This window comes from Cheilinus undulatus, linkage group 15 (genome assembly GCF_018320785.1).
Source record: "Cheilinus undulatus linkage group 15, ASM1832078v1, whole genome shotgun sequence".
NCBI classification, from domain to species: domain Eukaryota; kingdom Metazoa; phylum Chordata; class Actinopteri; order Labriformes; family Labridae; genus Cheilinus; species Cheilinus undulatus.
In genome coordinates, this window is record NC_054879.1 from 23,206,926 (window position 1) to 23,229,376 (window position 22,451).

General features: G+C 40.2%; 1 protein-coding gene across 1 annotated transcript in view; it reads left to right on the forward strand.

Moving 5' to 3' along the window:
- The first annotated feature begins 579 nt into the window (after positions 1-579).
- kcnh3 (potassium voltage-gated channel, subfamily H (eag-related), member 3) overlaps positions 580-22,451 on the forward strand; it is a 221,102-nt gene continuing 199,230 nt past the window's right edge. Inside the window, exon 1 of the mRNA XM_041807208.1 lies at positions 580-655. Within this exon, the coding sequence (XP_041663142.1) occupies positions 580-655 (76 nt within the window). The remainder of the gene's footprint in view (positions 656-22,451) is intronic.

The window sequence follows — 22,451 nt, forward strand, 5'->3', positions numbered from 1 at the left end:
TATTCCCCACAGAGCCTCACATCAGTGGAGACGGCGTCAGTCTCTCCCAAACAGCCCCCTCCCTTCTTCTTTGTCTCCCACAGTCTCCACTTTGAGAGAGGACCACGGTACGGCCAGACCTGAGTGAAGTCATGTGACTCTGCATCTGCTCTCAGTTGTGGAAAGATTACCACGCAACCAGGGAGAGTGAGAGGACGAGAGGGAGAGGGAGAGAGCTGAGGAGGAGCTTGCAGCGATAAGATTCTTTCCACGCACCATCAGCACCACAAACTTGCTCTCCATCCATCCATCCATCTTCTTCTCTCTGCTTCTGGAGCTTTTCGTGTTTTTTTTTTCTCCCGTTGGAAGGTGCACATGAGCATCCCACGGCTGATTTTCGTTCTCTGCTGAGTTGATTATGGTCACAACCCCCGCGGTGCCAAGGTGGAGCCACCGCGCGTATCTCGGATCGGTGCGCTTCTCCAGGGGCTGGGATGCGCACCGGGCACCTCTCGCTTCCTGCCGAGTTTCGGGTCCGAGCAGGAGTCGAGCTCTGCCCCGGGACGACGAGGCAGGAGGAACCAGTCCACACGGAGCAGGATGCCGGTGATGAGAGGGCTGCTGGCCCCGCAAAACACCTTCCTGGACACCATCGCCACGCGCTTCGATGGCACCCGTGAGTAACAAACACGCGCTTTCTGATTCCTTCTGCTCTTTACGCACGGTTTGTTTGTGGAGTGCCTCTTGGAACTGTTCATTCTCAACATCCCCCTCACAAAAAGAATAAACAAACCCTCTTCTTAACGCACCACACCATACAGGGGCGGTTTTAGTGAAGTGGGGGTCCCAAGCAAAGAGCAATATCCGCTTTGCTCGAGGCAATCAAACAATTACAGAAAAAAATATTTGATGTTTTGCAGTTCATGTCAATTAAAAAAGTAGCAGATCTTCATTACTACAAAATGTGAGCAAGCAGTCCTTGCTTACCACCTCTTTTATGAGTAATAGTAAAACTGAAAGTCTTCACATCTCACTTGTTCAATGTCATAAGGCAAGGTGTAACTTATAGAAATAAACATAATGCACTGTAATGGTACAACACATCCATTTACATCCACTTTTTTATGGATTTGATATGTCCTTATAGATCTACTGTGCTATAATGTGCTGGATATAAAGACACAGAGAGGCTTTAACCCAGTATGGGGGCCAGGACTCCTTCCTAGGTGTTTTTTTTTTTTTTTTACAATAATACTCAATTTCAATGCAATGACATGCACTCTGCCTGTTTAATTTGCATGCTAATTATTCAGCGATATTATTGAAATTATATTTGATGTATACCTTACATGTGATGCACTTTTTGCCTATGCATTGAGGCTCTGTCCATGCGCAAGGCCCCAGATGATTGCTTAGAGTGCCTTTGCCTAATGATAAAACCACCAATGCATGCATAAGTGGCTTGTATGCTCTGTTTTCACTAACTTTAAAGGTTTATTTACACAATGCAAAGGCCTAATTTCTGCAGAAGATATAATATGCGTTAGTAATAATGTGCGTCTTTCTGCACAAGAGGAGGTTAAGCCACATATTCAAAAGCATTACAGTAGAAATAATAGGCTTTTTGTGTGATTTTCTGAGATGCATGCAGATGGAGGTGTCATAGAGGCTTTTGTAGCTGTGATTTTGCCTACTTTGTTGTGGTTTGATGACTCCTCTCAGTGCCTTTGTGTCTGTTTGCTGCACATGTCCAGGCTCCTCTCTGTATTGTCCCAGTCTCACCAGCAGGGTTACACTTACTGTTGGAAGCCTACTCACTCACAGCGCTTCCCTCCAATGAGCTGACACAAACCTGGCTTTATTCTGATCTCTATCATTTCTATTGAAGCTATAGCTGCTGAAATGTTGCTGTGGAGATGGAGGTAGGATGTACAGACTCGCCTTTTTTTTTTTTTTTCCCAGGCGAGGGTGTCTTGTGAACAGATGCGATGAGCAGCCTGTGTGTGTTTGGGCCCATGCTGAGAAAGTGGGCGGGTGAGAGCTGCTTATATATCGTGTTTGGGCTGTGCGTGTTGATTATTCAGGGCGATGGGAGTGTGTGAGGCAAGTCAGTGTCTCCCCCTTAAACCAGTTATGTGTGACAGTGTGATATGAAGATAATCGACCATGCAGCAGGCGAGTTGCTTAAAGGTCGTTCTGATCTCCCTCCAGGTTTTCCCAAGTCCTCTCCCTTCTTACTGACAAATACTGTGGAACATCCTTCTGCTGCCGTCTGCAGGATATTTAAATGCTCTTACTTTGAAAGGCAAAGTGAGTGGTTGGTGTTTCCTTAGTGAGGGTTCAGGGCGTCTGCTGTAAGAACTCAATGGAATTAAGAGCTTCTCTCTTTGCTGTTTTGGTCTTTATCTCCACACTCTTCTATCTGCTGTGATGTGTCAAATTACAGAGATTTTGCAAAAACAGGTCCACACTAAGGCTAGATGATTTTAAAATCATTTTAAAGACCACAGACATAAGGGCAGTTTTAACTGATCATAATCTAACAAATGCACACTCTCGATGATTCAGGCAGACCGTGAGACAGCACACCTGCTGTTTGTAGTAATGATTTCACAGTGGAGGTTCCGCAGACATGAGATTTCACAGAAACTTGCCTGATCAAACATGATTTCAACAAACATGAGTTATGACTAATGTCCTCAGATGGCTGTACTGTGCATCATAGCTGCAGAGAAATCCTGGCTGAGATTCCATCATGTATTCCATCAATGTTTTATATGATTGATAAATTGTACTTAATTTATCATGCAAAAAACAAACAAACAAACAAACAAACAAACAAACAAAAAAAAAAAAAACGCCCAACCCTTATGGGATTAATAACCTTGCAAAGCAGATGTATTTGCAAGTCTGTCATCAGGAAAATCCATCTTGCAACCCTCCAATCTTCAAAGTTTGTGCTTAACCAAAAATGATTGTGAAGGTCAGCTGCTGGATACAGGAGCGGCAGCTGTGCTTCTACAGGCAACTGGCTAACTATCCTGAGCTGCATACTGGATGCCCAGGACCCAGTGGGTTGCACCAGGCCTTGGGGCAGTACAGAATCAAGGTTGACATGGTGAAGGTCAAAACTGGCATATGCTTCATACTTGATCTGACCTGTTTTCGCTATTGCCATTGTGCCAGGTAACCACACAGTCATCTCTGAACTGTAATAAACTAGTGTAAGATAACTGCTACCTGGGGCCGGCCTGCACACAGAATTGTCTTGGCCTCTGAAAAACCCAGAGAATGGGTCCTCCCCAGCTGTGATTAATAGATGATGTCAGTATGTGTTTGTTGGATCAGCAGCAATGGTGCGAGCTCCCTGCCAACAATGTGTCCTATTGGGTTCTGAAGTTTAAGTTATGTATCCCTGCCACTTTTAAATGAAGCTTGTCGTTAGTTCATGTGGAACATGGTAGTCACACACCCAGCCATGATCAGCTGACGACCAGCTGATCCTCCCAGCTCCCATAGCCAATCACAGCTCTTTCTTTCAACACAGCCGTGTATTTAGATATGATGCACTTCTCACTAATCCCTGCTTGCATTAATGCTGATGCGCAACACTGCTAGTGCTACTGCTCCTGCTGGCTAAGCTTAACTTTATCCACCCAAGCTTCCTCCTTTATAGCATAAAGCTTGTTGCACCCTCAGTCAGATTCATGCTACCATGTATTCATTGCTTTTTAACCAATTTCATTATATTCAATACACATCATCATCAATGTATCTATCCACATGGGGGGTTCCAGCCATGTGTTCCCTGGAAAGTCAAAGTATGCTGCTTGACTAACCCAGGGACCGTCTTTTAAGCTGAGCCTTCTCCGCCAAGTGAAACTGTAGATCCATTTTGCAATAAAATGGTTAAGTATGTGACAAGTGTTACTTAATATACCCCTTTTGATATCTGTTTTCTCCCCATTTTTCCACTTTTTGCCACTTTCAGCCATTTTTTTCCACCCTTTAGCCTCAGGGCAATTTTCTGGCCATTTTTTTGCAACTTATTTGGACCGTATTGACAATTTTACGCCCATGTTTGCCTCTTTCACTCATTTCTGCTACTTCACATCCATTTTTACCTGTTTCAACCCATTTTTGCCCCTTTTAACCACCTTTTCTGCCAGTCTTTGCTACTTTTAACCCATTTGGCCAATTTGTCCTCCTTTTTTCTGGCATTGACACATTTATGCCACTTTTCCAACAATCAGCATTGTTCTAACCCCCTTTTCTTGCCAAAACCTACCCATTTTTGCCCCTTTTTTGAATATTTGTAACCCGCTTTGCCACTTTCATCCAATTTATGCCTTTCATCACTTATTCACCCCTTTTCCACACTTTTTGTGCCAATAATTATAGCCCATTTGTGCAAAATCATTTCCTCATTTCTGCCTTTTTCCCCCATTTGACACTGTTCTAACCCCTTTGTACTTTTTAATCACCCATTTTTGCCCCTTTATGCCTCTTTTAACTCTTTTTTTTTTGCTGTTTAAGACTTATTTTTACCTCATTTTCTGCCATTTTTGCCACTTTTAACCCCTTTACACCTCTTTTGCAATTACTTAATTTGTTTTCCCATGAAGTTGCCTCAGTTCTTTCTACTTATTTTTTTGGCGTCCTTACTCTATGAAGCCTGACTTCACTTTCCAAATGGTTTAGGCAGTATCCCCATCCACATTGTTTATATAACCCAAAAAAGGTAATTCTGTTTTAGGAAATGGATTTACAATTTGAAAAATGCTGTACTGAACTACAGCATTAATGAATATAATTCATTCATTGTTACTTTGATAAGAGTGGTTATTATTTAAGTTGAAAATAAGATAAGGTTATTAGATCTTAACTTTACAATGGACCATGATTTTGCTGACCTCCATGGGCCCTCCATTTAGCAGGGCCCCAAAAAGCTCTCCCTTTTATCCCACCTTGCCTCACTCATATGTTAGGTTGCAGCACTCCCAGGCTTCTTATGGTTCTGTTCTTATTCTTTATGTTCAAGGCATTCTTTCCATGGAATTTTGGTGCATGTTCATTTATGTTTACAGAGAAAGGTTGATTTTACACTCAGCTTTGCATAATTCAGAGGAAATATAAGGTATCATGCACATGATTACACACATGATTCCCCAAAGATGCTGACACACAAATCAAACCAAAGCAGCAAAGTCTCTCTTCTTTTCACGTTGTGCAGTTGATCCGTCATCGTGCAGAGAAGTAGAACGTCTATATCTCCTGTGAGCAGTTAAAACGCGAGCCTTGTGCTTCCCGAGGTGCCGATAATTACACGTCTCAGGCAGTACATGCACAGTCATTGTAATTAACTCACATTGATGTCAAGAAATCATCATGGCCTTTCTGCTTGTCAGCGGAGGAGGGGGTACGAGAGGGTGTGGGGGTGGGGAGGCGGAGGTGGTGGGATTTGGAGTGAATGTAGGAGGAGAAGGAGGAGAGGGCATTTTGGATGACTTCATCTAAATCCATTAGCTGTGACCAACATGCAGATAGGTGCTTTTTAAATGGTGTGATATGAGCTTCTCATTAAATCAGACTTTTCACAGACAATAGAGAGGGCACATCTGTGTCTGTAAGTGGATGTGATGATGGACGCTTTGTGTCTCTGAATACAGCTGAGTGTGCAATTTGGATTTCTGTCAAAAAGCCTTTTTGTTGTGATTTGAATCAAATGGCAATCATGCCTACTTTAAAAAGCCACTCGTCTCCGGCAGCAGAGCCGTACCTGAAAGCTCTTCATCGGCTCCGCTTTGTGGAGCTGCTTCATTGTTGTTCGCTTCTCAGTCGGCTGAATGTGGAATCTGGCAGCGTTAGCAGGTCTGCAAGTTTCAGATTCAGAGCAAGAAATGGCTGCATTTCTTCTTCTTTTTTTTTTTTTTTTAACCTAACCACCATCAAATGAGGCTCTCACACATGCTCTCACCGACTGCAGAGTATGTATGACTCATGTCCACTGGGCTCTAACAACACTCTCTCTCTGCTCTTGTTCAATCATGACACCTAGAAAAGATGAAGGTGGAAAGTGTGAACTTTAGATCCTCGTTGGTTAAAGGTTCAAATCAGCATCATAGAAGGAATATTTGATTAACGGGAATTTTGATTTATAGATATCTGCAGTAATGAGTCTGAAATTGTGGTGGATTTAAACCTTTTGGGTTCTACTATCTCAAAGTCGATGGGATTTATGAAAGTTTTTGCTTGGTGGCCTAGAAAAGACAAGCTATAGCGATTTAAAGTGTATTTTTCTCAGACATAAACCCTTTGGACCATGCAAACATTGTTCCCAGGGTCAGAGCTGTTCTGGGGAAAAGACCTTTAAATTTGCTGCTCCCTTTTCCTGGAATGACTTACAGAAAGACCTAAAACTCATTGGAAGCTTTTAAGGGGAGGTTGGTTGACTTAGAGGCAGTCAGATCTGTCTCTAGATGTTTTTAATGATGTGTTTTGATTGTTGTTGATTATAACAAATACTTTCTGTTCCTCTTTCAACGTACTGGTGTTTGCCATTTTATTTGTACGACTACTCATTGTTTGTCTGTAACTTTGACTTTGCTGCTGCCCATCTTGGCCAGGGCACTCTTGAAAAAGAGATTTGTAATGTCAGTGAGGTTTTTCCTGCTAAGATAAAAGTTAAATGAATAAATCTGACAAACTAAATCTTAAAGCTTCAACAGGTAGAATTTTTTCAAATTAACCTAATCAGTTGCAAAATGTGCTGTCGCCTGTTTTTCATCAGTACCACTTACTTTTCCAGTCTCTTGTAGTCCTGCTGACTTTTTTGAGATGTGTTCCTGCCCTCAAATTCAAAATGTGCATATTTTGCATTAAAACCTCTAATGCAACCCCAGTGATCCAGGCTTTTGAACTGTGAAAAATAATTTCAAATTCTGACTCCTCTGACTATAGAACAGTTTTCCATTTTGCCTCAGTCCATTTTAAATGAGCTTTGGACCAGAGAAGATGTCCTGTTTACAGGCACTCCTAGTTCATGTCACAAGCAATAGCACAATGCTTTGCAGGTAGCTCTTTAGTTGCACTCTACAACCTCTTTGACATTATTTACAGTCACTATGATCATGTGTTTAGACATCTTTTTTGAAATATCAGGCCAAGTTAAACCCATAATGCACTGCTTTTTGGGTTCACCTCCCTTGTTTGGTTTTGATAGTGTTCTTATCTGCTGAAATGTCCACACATCCCCTCTGTGCAGCAATCTGCTCATCAGGCACACTCCCTTTCTAGTCGATATTTGTGATTCAACTGCATACCTGTCTGTCTCCGGAAGTGCAACCCTGTCAGAGCCACTGTGCTATTGATAAAGAAAAGTTAACTTCTGAGGTGGAAAACCACAGAATTTCATAAAAAAAACACCCATCCTTTGTAGCAGATATAGACTTTTTGTCTTCCTGATGTATTCAACCATGGTAGAGGCAAACAAATTTAATGGAACAATGCATAGATGAATGGAAATATCAACCCCAGAAAGGCAAATTAATCTGTTTACATACTCCTCCTGAGTGAACTCATAGTCTTCCGTGATTTTTTGTTACAGAGTCTCCAGCTGCAGGGTTGAACCCTGGAAAAGAGCAGGTTTTAGGCTTGAAACACCACACTGGGCACCAGTTTCTCCTTTGTTTGATGTCTCTCATGTGCAATGTTTCTCTTTTGTTTCAATGATAATGGCAGCTGCAGAGCTCTCTCTCATTCTGGTAGCATCCACAAAAGGCATTAAGGATTATGATTTGGTACATGAATGCCCTACCCATAAAAAAAAAAAACAACAAAAAAACAAAAAAACCTTGTGAATGCATTGTCCTAACAGCGCAGCGGCAGCTGAAGTAAATGCACATAATCTTTCCCTGAGAAAAGCTCAAAGTCTGATATAAATGTTAGTATTTCACTTTGATTTTGATAGATTTGTATCATGAAATCAGTTTCTAAGAACTCGTCACTTAATTGTTTTTACTTTGAGCCCCTTGCTGTGTTTTTTGTTCATAATTATATCAGTGACATAAATAAGACAATAGAAAAGTTTAAGGTTTAATGTGGTCTGATTTTACCTGCAGGTGATGGTGTGTTATTGTTTCATTCTTATAAATATACTTTATCATAGAAGCTGTATCACACAGTGTCAGACATCACAGCTTCTGACTCAGACAACCAGAGAAAACTTATTATTTATAGAGCCGTCCCATGATGAATGTTGCTGCCAACACCTCGCAGAGAAACAGCACAGATACAGAGATGAGGTTGTGCAGACTGTACTTTTCCCCTGCATGTGTCTCATTACAAACAACTTTAATTTTCACTTATTAAAATCCCCAAACCCTCCAGGAAATCAGGAGCAAAAGATTGAATCTCTCATTAATGTTGTGCAGACTTCAATAGGTGTCCGTTTGCAGCTGTTCTCAGCAGAAGCCGAGCTGTGTACACGAGTCGATCGCTCCTATTAATTGAGTGGCTTCTGTTTGGCCTTAATCAGGTTAGAGTCTGAGCCATCCTCATCACGTGGACCAAGCGGACCAGACCTTTGCAGACAAGCTGCCACCTGCCTGTTGCAAACGCTCCAGTACTCTGGCTTAAGTAAGGCTCCCTGTAGTTTAAATAAGGGGAGAGTGTAGCATAATGTACATTAATGTGGGTTATACGGTTATACGGCAACAGCTCCTTTAATAATGAATGAAAAGGGCAAAACCATTGACCCCTGCTCTCATACATGAACTCAGCAGTGAAAATGAAGAGTGGAGGCTTTAAAAGCTCATTTAAAAGTTTCAAGGCCCACAGTCAGGAGAATTTGGAAGGAGTAAAATGCTGTCTTTGAAATCATTCAAAGCCCCAAAAAGCATAAAAACTCCATATTAAGTGTTTGCAGCAAAAAGAACCGTTATTCTAATAAAATCAAGCTATGTCATAACCTGTCTTGACATCACTGCATCAAAAAATAGAAGTCCTTGGCACCCCTAGGTGGGCAGTTTCTTATAGTGTGGTGGTGATGAAAGTAGTAGGATAAGATAAGGAGTGGACTCCATGGGAGCTGGACCTGGACACCAATGACATGTAATGGACGTAGCTGGGGCGGAGGACGGTTGCAGCAGTCACATTGAAACAACAGACAGACTGCAGAGGGAGAACAAATTTAAAATATGACAACAGCAGGATGATGGATTGAGAGAGGAGAATGGGATTGGCTCAGAATTTAAGTGAGTAGACACCTATACCAGCTGATTAGCAGGAAAACAGAGCAGAGAAAGGGAGACACATGAGTGATTATCAATGTCTTGAACCTTTGCCTTGTAGTTATTTTTAAAGACTTTCTTTCGGATTCATTATGCTTTAATAAAGACTCAAGCCATTTTGTTCAAGAGGAAGAGGGAGAAGTGTTTTTTGTGGTTGGTTTGCCCACATCTTAAGATCATAAAACATATACATACAGATATTATACATGCATTTATATAGGTGTGCACAGCACTATTTTTCCAAGAAACATTTGAAAAAAGAAGAAAGAGTAAGAGATCACATAGCATTTTGTGAGTGTTTTGCAGTGTAGTTAATTTATGACATATTTCTGCTCAAACTATTTAGGGATCTGTCAGGTTTCCAATATGTGTCCCACCCAATGTTAAACTTATTCCTACGCTCTTGGGTTCAGCCCTAGAAGGTAGTCTGTATAGGATTAAATCGGGAAACAAATAAGGAATACCTTAGTTTTCAGAAAAATTTGTTTTGACAATTTGCCAATGTGGATTCCACCTCCTTAAGGAGAAATCACCCAAATTTCTTCATTTTTTTCAATCATTACTAAATGATTTTTTATTCAACATGAGGAAGTTTGGACTTGAAATGGAACAAAAGATGTGATGGAACAAAGAAAATGGTAGGGCTGTAGTCAACCAAAGAAAAACTCTGGCGACTAAAATTGCACCAGATCATCATTTAATTGATTGGTTGTGGGATGGACCAAAAAACACAACAAAAAACCCTTCATGTTATTTCTACATCAAACTTATCACTGACAATGTGGTCAGTGCATTTAGGTGGTAATTAAAATTCAAAATGAACTTAATCTTACGATTTTTTTCAGTATAACCACCTTGTGTTTTAATTAAATAATAATCCTTTTTAACAAAATGTTGCCACACCACTGACTTTTTCGACAAGTTGTCAATTAACGGGAAACGGTGTATAAACATGCTTCAGGGGCTTTGCTCTCCTCTAAGGTGGAAGGGTCCTGGTGACGTTGTTTTGACTTTTTGGCTATTTAACCTGTTATTAATCACCCTTAAAGGCACGAGTAAACTATATTTGAATAGTTATATTCACATTTATTTTTATAGTGTTTCTGTAATTTATATTTTGTAACACTAGATAACTGAAAAAGTAAAAAATACATGATGTCTCCCTTCTCACCCCTGCAAATAATGGATTCTTCCGATTAAAGTAGCATATGCGATTGTTCGACTAATTGGATTTTGGTCAACATGAGGTTATCGACCAATTAATTGACCAATTGACTTGAGGCTGTCAGCCCTAGAAAATAGGACCATATCTTTTAGAATGAAAGCACATCATAGAATTTCAGCCACCTATGTTTTTCCAGACACACATCTACCACCTACTGAAAAAGGCTTGGCAACCCATGTTTGGGTTCCGACCCACCAGTTATGAACCAAGGATCTAATTCCTAGCCAGCCTTAGGAATATAAAGGGCATGAAATTGTTTTCTGCCACTTTAATCTAGATATAATCTGCATGCATATTTATGAACCATGAATTTAGTCCCTACATTTTCAATTTAGAAAGTATCAGGGATTTATAAGTTGCAGTATTTATAAGTAAATCAGTAAAAGTGTTACATCAGCTCTAGGCAAACTGCTCTGATGAAAAAGAAAAATCTTCAACATGACAAAAGTAGGGAGACTGAAGTATTACACCGCTTTTTCTCCCTATACCTCATTCACCTTGGCCTTATCACACATAATGCTCACTTTTCTCCAAAGCCCATTTACTCTAGACACAGAAGTATTACTCTGTAACATCTGAGATATAACTCACATTATCTTCTCTCTCTGCTTTTTCACTCCTTCAGTCTTTCATTAGCTGCCTTTCATCCTCTCCTCATGTTATCCTCTTCATTTTCTGCGTGCATACCTGTAAGTGAGAAAATGAGCTTGGGGCTGTGGAGAGACTCTGTCACCACTTCCCTGCCCTGCCCGTGTTTGTGCATCTGTGTGCATCTGTGTGCATCTGTGCTGTGGATGTTTGACAGCACAGATTAGCGCTGGAGCACCGGTGTGTCCCAGGTGTGTGTCTCTCCTGAGGCGCTTTGTGCTTTAAACCCCCTCCTGGTTACTCGTCAGGCAAAGACAAATGTAATGATAGGCCTCATCACCGCTCAGCTCGGCTCTATCGCCTCACCAGGGCTCAGCCTGACTCGCTTTCTTTACGCTGTTAGAAAGACACAAAAGTCACATTTACACCTGTAAACAAGACGGATTTAAGAGGTGGGGGGTTGGCGGGTTGATCCCAGACTGTTAAACTTTGATGTGACCCTCGTAAGACTCATACAATCCTGAACCCTAATTAATGGAGTAAAATGTCTAATTTTTGCTCACCTGTCTTCCTTTACATCATGCTGGTGTTTGTACAGTAGCTCAGCCTGCTCCTCAACACCAGACCAAGTGTGAGACACAGAGGGTGAGAAAGAGAGAGAGAAGATGTTGGAGTGAGGAAGAAAGAGAGGAATAAATAGGAATGGGCGGGTGACGGTAGAGGCGACAGGAAGTAATGAAGGGTTGTGGAGAGCACGGGGGGCCGGCAGATGTGATCAAGATGCAAAATGAGAAGAAGAGAGGAGAGAGAGGAGAGAGAACGGGGTTTCATCTGAAATTTACACCAGATAATAACAGTAATAAAGATTGAATTCATGTCACAATTTAATAAAAGGTTTAAGAACAGGAAAGAGGCAACCAAACAGAAGATTTAAAGATAATATCTAATCAATAAGAACTTAAAATGACTCTATAATTATGGTTTATAACAATAATAACAGACTAGAGTTTTCCTGACCTGTAGTAAAAGCTGAAAAGTGTGCAGCATTAAATGACATGCTGATAGCCAGCCCGTTTAATCTCATTGGTGCAGAAATCAGTCTCTTAGCTTCTGATGTGCTGCATTTATGTACTCATATGTTACCTACTATGCAGAAAAAGAAGTTTGCATACCCCCATTCATGTTTACAAGTCAGGTATAATAAAAAATGCCAATTGGTACAACTTCGTCATGATGCAATCTTAAGCGTAGAGGCCAGCATGCTTAAAGAGCAGTGGATCCCAACTGGGATGGCCTCAGGATCAACCTCCTCCTCCTTTCCGTGAAATCACCACCAAAAAGTTTAAAAACGTTCAATCTGTCAATGAAAAATGTTTCAGTTTGGACCCTAAATGGATCAAAACATGGCCGTGGAAATAAAAGGACGAAAGATGTGTTTTAAAAGCACACGAAGAAAGCACACAAGGACATGTGTGCATGCATTTTATTTTAACCCATTTTCTTTGATGGCATTGAAATGTAGTTTCTCAAGGAATTTCCTCAGTATCCTGGGAAAATCAGCTTTGTTATTTGGGGAAAAGCATACTTATAAGAGGAAACTTTGAGAAAAAGACTGAAATTTACTTGTCATCACAGGAAAAGCTCAAAAAAAGTGTATCATCAATCTTCTTTGGGTTTCAACCCACTAGAAAATATTTGTCTTTTTGGATGCAAAAGTGGAACTTTGTCCCTGACTTGCAAGTGTCAATATACTTCTGGTTCCATGTATCACATCCCTATAGGCAATCACATGGTTCCAAATGCTCCATGGTTTTCAGGAAGTGGGGACAGCCATTAGAATGAATGAGAACAGAGGAACGTTTACAGCTGTAAATGCTTCTCAACACTGCAATTATCATCAGAAAATCTCTACATACATTGAGTATGATCTGTTCACTTTACAAATAAGTGATTTTTTCCATCACCACCATTTTTACCTGGTTTGGATGGGATCGATATCACAATTTACTCCTAATTTTGTCACAGACATGCTTTTAATTGAAACAGTGGTGTACCATCAACCAATTAAACCTTGTCGGGTGAGTGATCAAATTAAGATTTGCTGCTCCCAGATGTGCCAGTTCAATTAAATGGCTCTTTAATTTGAGCCACTGTAGCTTTTAGTGCTAGTTTCCTTTCCTCCATCCTTTGTCCTTATGTAATCCACATTCAAGAAGCCAAACTGGTACCAAATGAAGAGCAACCAGCTTTACTGAGCTGAGACAAATGATCTTGATATCTTAGTAGAGATGTATTTCTTGTCATAATTAGAGAGACTGTATTTGACTTCAGCTGAGTAAACACAGGTAAGATCAGAGTGTAATAAGATTAACTGTGGCAAAACTTTACTCAATCAAACCAGACTGCTTTGTGGAAACTGACAATGCATGAGCGTAGTGCGACACGGCTCATTCAGGCTTTAAATGGAGGCTTTTTTAAATTCCTGCCTGATTATTTTTTCCCTCTGTTTTCCCTGAATTTGCCTTACTTTCTGGACTCAAAGATTTTTTTATTTCCACACTTAAATACTTGGCGAAAGCACAAACAGGTCAATGATTTATGGTATCAAACATTTCAAAACTGATGGATTGTCCAGATTCCATGTCCATCATTGATCCATCCCATAAAGCTTCAGGCTGATTCATTTGTTCTCGGTCAGAAAATGACTGGAACCACACTTAAAGCTTTTCTTGGTAGAAAAGATGTTTCTGCTCTTCTCCTGACCAGCTTCAGCAAGAGTTTAATTCATCCACTGGCTCGGCTGATAGTAAACTGCAATAACAGTCTCCTTTCGGGGGCGGTTAACACCTCCTACATCGTATATTTTGTTGCTCTTATTTGTTTCGGACATTAGTTCGATCACCCTTTGAGATTTTTTAAAGGTTGTGTTCTTCCCAAACAGTGTTTATGGGCTTGCCCAGCTGGATGTGAAATACATCCTACCTGCTTCAGGCTCAGTCTGGTGCACTCACCATAACTGGATCATTGATGTAAGACTGATTTATAAACGTTTCAAACTCCAGTATTCACAAAACCCTTCTGCAGAGTTCTACCTCTCAAAGTCAGCCTCATAATAACTGGTGAATAAAACATGGATCCTGCACTTCTCTTTCTTCCACATGTTCCCACCTGCAGGAACCCACAAAGACATGCAGCCACATTAGTCTTCCAGTATAATACTGACACCAAAGTTATTATGAGGTTAGTTGGAGTAGTTTTGTGGACGGTGCTCGGGGCTGATCATTAATAAAACCATTAATTAGACCCGCTCCTCATAATCACGGCTGCTCTCTGATAAAGTGAGCTCACTTCATTATTTCTGAATTGAACAGCCTCCTTCTTGCACTTCTGCAGTGCCAGCAGTCAGATTGTGAGGCTGATAATCGATGAAGAGAAACTCTGCTCGCTCGGTGAAAGAGAGGCTGTAACAGATGGATCATTCCTCGATGAAAAAATCCGTCTCTGGGCTTGAATCTGCAGGCCTGCAGGCTTGTTTTCTTTGCTTGGAAACCCATATGCACCCTGAAATACACATGAGGCCTTGCTCTCTATGAACAAACACACTGGGTCTCTGCGGCTGCAGGAGGTTACTTTCCTGAAGGTAGTGGGTGAGTCGGAGCAATAAAAACCCAAACAGTCATGTTTTATTCACAAACGCAGTCTGTTTAAAGAATCAATATGGATGCTGTGAGTGCCCACATGTGAGTCAGACTACTGAGGCTGCAGGTCAGACCATGACGGGGGGACTTCTGAGGGTTGGATGTGAAAGGGTTAAAAAACATTCATGGTTATAAAAGGAAAGGCTGGTTACCCTTTTGTTTTGACTGGTTCAAATCTTTTTCTCTTCTTTTGTTCTGTCTAGGGCTGAATGATGCTAAAAATAATTGAATTGTGATTATTTTTTTAAATTCTACTGGGGTTTCAATATGAATTGTGGTATCCAAATCCGTGTACTTTAATCTGGAGCTGGTCCCTCTTTGCAGCTATAACAGCCTTCACTCTTCTTGGAAAGTTTTCAACAAGATTTTGGAGCATTTCTGTGGGATTTGAGCTCATTTGTCTGTAGAGCATTTATGAAGTTAAACGCTGATGTCTCTGTTCCAGTTCATCCCAAAGATGCTTGATGGTGTTGAGGTCAGTGCTCTCTGCTGGTCAGTCAAGTTCTTCCACACTGAACTCATCAAACCATGTCTTTATAGTCCTTGCTTTGTGCGCTGGGGCACAGTCATGTTGGAATAGAAAAGGGCATAGCATGGAAGCATAGCACTGTCCAAAATGTCTTGGCATGCTGACGCATCAAGATTGACCTTCGCTGGAGATAAGGGGCCTGGCCCAAACCCTGAAAAACAGCCCCATACCATTATCCCTCCTACACCAAGCTTCACATTTGGCACACTGCAGTCAGGCAGTGGGGTTCCAGCATCTACATTACACCACTCCATCCAATGCTTGATATTGGACTTGATGATGTTAGGCTTGCATGTGGCTGCTCAGCCATGAAAACCCATCCATGAAGCTCCTGCTGCACAGTTTTAGTGTTTACATTTATTCCAGTGGAAGTTCAGAACTCTTCAGGAGTGGAATTAGCAGACAAGGGAGACTTTAACACTTAGCAGTCACTGGTGCCGCTCTGTGGTTCTGAGTTGCTGTTGTTCCTAAACTCTTCCACTTTCTAATACCTCTTACAGTTGACTGTGGAATATCCAGCAGGGATGAAATTTCACCATCCTTCTTATTGCAAAGGTGGCATCCATCACAGTATCACATCTGAAGTCACTGAGCTCTTTAGAGCGAACCATTTAGGATTACAAATGTTTATAAATGGCGTGTTGCAGCAATGGAGGAGGAAAGTGATTTTAGCCTATCCTTTTAATGCTATCTCTTAAATTTCCAATATTTAATGCTTTCATTACTGAAAGATAAACCCTAGTTCTTTATCACCTATTAGGACTCTCTTGTTGTTGCTTTCTGTTTGATTTGCTCATACATTACCTGGGAGAGGTGGTGTCTTTTAACTTTTTTTTCCAATTTGTAAAAAACTTTAACCCATTTTTGCTACCCTTGAACCACTTTCACCAATTTTTCAGCCTATTTTTGCAGCCAAAATGGCCTATTTTGCTGCTATCCTATTTTTGTCTTTTTTAACCATTTTTGTCACTTACAGCATTTTTTTTTTGCCATTTTTTTACTGCTTGTCAACCGCTTCTCACCATTTTTCTACCCCCTTTTCCCTTTCATAGCCCATTCTTGCTGCCTCTGTCCTATTTTTGCCACTTTTAACCAATTTTTGCCCCTTTTCAACTGCTTTTCACCATTTTTTTCTGCCCCCTTTTTTCCTTTCTTAGCCCTTTTTTTACTGCTGCTATCCAATTGTTGCCGCTTTTAACCAATTTTGTCACTCTATAACCAGTATTCAATACTTTTTTCAGCCATTTTTTTCCACTTGTTACCCATTTTTGCAGATTTTTAGTTGTTTCAGTTCCTTCTATTTTATTGTCTGGCACCATGACAATTGTGCACATCACACTTAGCTGAAGTCTGCCATTACGTTCCAGATGTATTAGTTTAATTTGCCATTCCGCATTGCAAACCATACAAAAAAATTAACTGTTATTTTTTTGGTCCCCCTATTTTGCTGGGCCCCAGAAAGCTCTCCTCTTTATCACCCCTTATGGTTGACCCTGGGCCCACGTAAAAACACTCAGTGATTGTCTCAGGGCCAACTGCTGTAAAAAGAAGACATGAATAAAACGTTTAAGGTTAAACCGACTGACCACCCATATCAAACACCAGTAGATGTTCCTGCTGCCGGTCAGTGGAGCTCATAATGGGGCTCAGTGTCCTGCAGGCTTGTAGCTGTTCTTCAAATGAAGCAGAGGAAACTGTTGTCAAAGTGTCAACAAAGATTTTGTCCTCCTCTCTCTGCTGAATCTCTTTTGGTCTGCACATGCTTGTTTCAGACCTTTCATTATTTTTACTCTGGCCATGTCAGAAGCATCATTTTAGTGATGTTTCCTCTGCTAGCAAGCAGGTGAGCTGACAGATTGTCTGAGAAGAGCAGGAACACAGAGGGAGCTGGAAATAGGCGGTCAATGAGGATGTCAGCATGTGCGTAAGAAATGAGGGGAGTGTGGAGGCTGAGAGGGACCGAACCTGGACGATAATGGCACTAAATGAAAGTGATGAAGCCAAAGTGACGGGGGGTACATTAGGCCGCTCTGAGGTAATATGTTCCAATCTGAGTCTGAGCTCGGGTTTATTAGACCTGAACTGAACGCTGTGTCATGAAAGAGCACAAAGAGGGGCTTTGACTTCGTCTTCTCATTGTTGCTCTGCACATTTCCTAAAAGCTGTTTTTCATTTCAGCTGGTTTTCAGAATTTCAGCGTCAGCTCCATTATGTGTCCTAAACGTTTCTACCTAAAGCACTAATGAAACACAGAAATGCATTAGCAGAGATGCTGCAGAGGAAGAAATATAAGACGTTTTCATACAAGCTCACATGTTGTTTTTTGAACCAAGTCCAGGAATTTGATGCTGCTTCCATGATTATTTTTGATCATTTTTAAGTTCCTCCTAGTTGTCAGCAGAGAATACATGGAGTAAGCACTGTGTCTTTATTCAAGCAGAGGGTTTTAAAGTTTTGAGAGCATGACTTGTTGTTTTTGGGTTCACATATTTCAGAGAAATTTCACTTTAAAACCTGCTTTTGTACTTAAAATCACCTCCATATGCTTAGATCTGCTGTTGTACTCAAAAGGCTTGCTAATGTACTGTAAAAGCTTTCTGTGATGTAAGGATGGAGTATTAAATAATTTAAAATTTATGTTATAATTCATGTTCTTAAAAATTCAACAATGCATTAAATCAGTTTGTGTGACAATATCACCTCATATTTAGCTCTTATATTGTATATTTTTGATGTAGTTGTGGGGAATTAAGTTTCTATATCAGTCACAGTTTAAGCTTTCCACAATCATAAAAACCAAATAACTGTGACTGAATGATGATTGTGCCACATGCATTCAGCTTGTTTTATCATGTGGTAAATGTTTTTGTATTTGTTTTTATATTTTGGCCACGAAAGTATACATTTTTATAACATCATTTTTTAAAAGTATATTTATGTTTTTCTATCATTTATTTTCATTTATCCCTTGTTTTTCAAAGTGTTTGGAGTGGTAAAGTCAGCTAAATGTGCATGTGGCTCAGATTTTGTAAAATCAATGCGTAATATTATTTAATAATTGTTATCCCAATATGAATCAAAATAATCCTTATTTTGATTTTTTTTTCATAATCAAGCAGCCCTGTTTTGTAGTCTTGAATTACCTCGAAATGCTCAGCCAGGACCACTTTGTCAAGAAACACACACAAGTTTTGGTTTATATATATATATATATATATATATATATATATATATATATATATATATATATATATATATATAATAGTTATTAATTTGCGCTTTTTGCTGTTATTTATATTTGGTGGTGTGGCTGTTCTGGGATCCTCCTGCCCCCAACAGAATCATCGATTAAGTCAGGAGCAGAATAAATGAGGAGCCGGGGTGGAGGAGGGTTGCAAAAAGTTGCTTGCAGAGGGAGCAGCAAATCGTAGTCAAGTGATTAGCCAATAGCGTGCTTAGACTGAAACGGGCTAAGCGTCAGCTAATGAGGGCTTGTGTGAGATCAGCTGATGTCGATGATAAGGCAGCACTTGACTCTGTGGCCTGCCTGAACTAAAACTATATGCTTGATTTTTCATGGAGGTATGCACTCTTCTCGTTGTGCTTGCATGTGCATGCTGGCTCATGCTTGGTCTGACCTGCCTCTTATATAATGTGGTGTCTAAACTAACACTATACGGCTGGAAATTTTTGGGAAGGTTTGGAACTAAAAAAATGAATACTGTCCAGAAACACTGGATGTCACATTAAAGACTGCTACATAAGGAAGTGGTAACTGCTACAGGAAGCTGCTATTCTGTGGCTGCATCTCATACAGATTATTCTCTGCCATTGACCAACATCATTTGTCTTGATTTTGGCTCATTCTGAGTTTGCTATTATCAAGGGTTTGGATGGGGTGAGGGTGGAAGTAAGGAAGTAGGGATTCCCCCTCATGGTTTCCTGCTTCCCGAAATCTTATCTTTTGCTATTACTTTGATTGAGGGCTCCCTGGTGTTTGAATTTACATACTGTGTGTTTGATGCTCTTTTGGCTCAGAGTAAATCTTTGCAGCTATGATCAAACCTCTGCAGATTGTGGCTGTGGAGTGTGCAGATTAATGCCCATGGTTCTGTAGTGAGATGTCTGCCATGTAAAGTAAAATATCTCAATTTGAGCAGCCATATGTCCTCAACTAAAGCTCCACCTTACCTATGCAGAGCTGAAAAACCAGGGTTTATTTCTACATCCAGCTATGCAAACTACCAAATCTAACGTCAGACAGTGAGCTCTGCCTTCAAGCACCGCTGACAAATCCCCTGATATATTCGCTCCGTGGTCTTAAAAGTCAGAGCGCCTTAGAGCCTGGCTCCCATCCATACTGTAATTTCTTAATTTCGAGCTTCATATACGTCCATGTGTGCTGAAGCTGTGAGTCAAAGCAACGATATCACGGGGGGAAGGGGGGCAGATAGAGCTGGCTGCTTTGAACTTGGTGCCAAACGCCGTATGATGTGAGTCACAGTGCAGATCAGAGGGTCGTTTTCATCATCTCATAAACCATAACGCACTCTCAGAGCATCCTGTGACGCAGGGATGAGGCATTAAATAACATTAACTTTTATGATACATGTATTCAATAAACTTCATCCCTGATCTAGCTGTTGGGGATATTTGACTACAGCTATGGGTGATAGCTTAGTTTTATTTAATTCTCATGTCATGCATGTATAATAAACCCAGCATAAATAAGGTTTAAAGGACAGAAAAAAATATCAAATGATTCAATTTCTCCCGGCTCCTAGAAGACTAAATGGGCAGAATTGTGATATTAAAGTTACACAACCAACTCATTTTTGTCATCAATGCTCCAGAAAATTATTTTTTTATTTTGGGAGTCTAGACAATGTTTCTAAGGCAGGAGTTAAGGAAAGTCTTTACCAAGGTAGGCAGGTGCTGAGCTGAAAGAAAGATCATCAAAAAAACAGAAAACATATCCATTTAATCTAGAGTTAACTCATGGGTTTCTTAAAAAAACACTGTACTGTACATCTTGTTCTGTCTGCATATAAGTGTGATTCATCCTGACATATAGAGTAACTCAGAAGTCACCAGATGGAGCAAGATTTCCTCAAGGGCGTCTTCCTGTCTGTGGGTTCAAGAAAACATCGCTACACATATGGATTCACATGCCTCTTATAGCCATAGGATAACATTCTGTCAAAGATGTAAATAAGTGAATAAACACAAGGATGAGGAGAGGAACGTCAAAGAGAGAATATGTCTGCTGGAGACATGATCCTTAAAGTTATCCTAACGCTAACAAATCAAAGAACAACACCTGCTGAGAGAATTTAACAAGACTGTCTGATATTTGGAACTGTATTAGTGGCATATGTTGGATTTTGCTTATCTAAACCCTTCTGATTTAGCAGGAGTAATGTGCAACAACTGTTCAAACAACAGCATTTTGCCAGAGATAAAAGATACAAAAAGTTTGGCCAGCTTTTACACAAATTTTGTAAGATAAAGACACAAAAAGAAGTAGTTCTAGATGTATAAGCATAAACCAGAATGGAGATGTCTGAATGGACAATGGAGGCCACTGCTGCTTCATACAACACTCTAAAAACACAAACCTTGCAGCAAACATTGGGGGTTTTGGTTAAGAACCAGTGGTTGGACAACAAATGAGCTTATTTCAGTCAGTCAACCTATGTTAGCAATTGTTCAAACATCTATTACGGCAGCAGAACATGTTTGTGTTTGATATCAGGCTCCAACCTCATCACTCACTGCAGATTTAGTTTACATGCAGAGCTTGAGGAGTGATGATAAAGTTTCTTAAACTGTCAGAGCATACAGGTGGACGCTGAAGTGAAGGTGGGATTAAAGCAAGAGTGCAGTACTGATACGGGGCAGAGGGAGAGATAGGAAATCTTGCATCTTATCTAGACCACCAAATGAGAGGATCTTTGTCAGTTTACTTGATCATGATGTGTCTGGTGTCAACTCAGCATGCTTTAGTTGTCTCCCTGAACCACCTAGCAGTCGTGGCTCCACTTTTGAAAACAGAGGGAAACATACGTTTCAAGAAGGCTAAAATTATGTGACTTTTGTATGTTTGTTTGTGCTCATTTTAATGTGCAAAGTGTAACATACTGTATGTTGATGGTTTAAGGTGCATTTGAAATAGAGTTTGCCATCTTAAAACTTAAAAACAGAGGCCCGTTTACTTCCTTTGTATGCAAAAGTAGGGGTGCACAATATTATGGACATGATATCATGGGGTACATATTACTTGGAGTTGATTATTGGTATCAGAAGGTATTAAAATTTCTCTCTGCGTCAGCTTTAAATATCAGCTGTATGAAAGAAAAGGTCTGTGTAGTTTAAGGCAGGGCCCACAGACCTCACATCAGCAGCGACATCATCCTATGCAGAGCATAAATGAGCCTTAAAGATGATCCAGCTGTTGACATTTACTAAGTTTAGTAGATATAAAGAAAATAATGCCAAAAAAACCAAACCAAACCAAAACAAAACAAAACAAAACAAAACAAACAAAAAAAAAATGGACCAATCAGCCTTCATATGAATATTCTCACATCTCCATGCAATGAGCTAAACACTGTATGGGTCATTATTTGAAAATCCAAGGACTTGACTTTGTTTAGCTATTCAGTTATTTGGCCAGTCTACAGCCAATGAGGGGCTGGGTTTAGTGGAAGTACCCGCCTCTCTTGTGATGTCACCAGCCCCAACCATATAAGGACGGGCATGCTGCCAGTAGCATGAAAATGGTTAAATGTGTAAATATTGTCTCTAGTAAAGTAAATGTGAGGGCAGGAGGATATAAAAATGTAAAATTTACAGTTATATTTCTCCACCCTAAAACTATAGTTTTTTTCAAGCTCATTAACCCTTAGAGGTCCACCACTATTTTGCCATTTTGTCAGTACTTTTGCTTTTGACAATATAAACCACACAGAAAATGTATACCATGCTCATGATTGTTATCTTTTTCTGTACCACCTCAACTTTATGAAATAATTAATTAATTTAATGTACTGTATTAAATACAAATACCACAAACCCTGCCAAAAAATTTGATTTTTAAATATTGTTATTAAAAACAGTTTGTCATTTCTAAAAAGAAATTG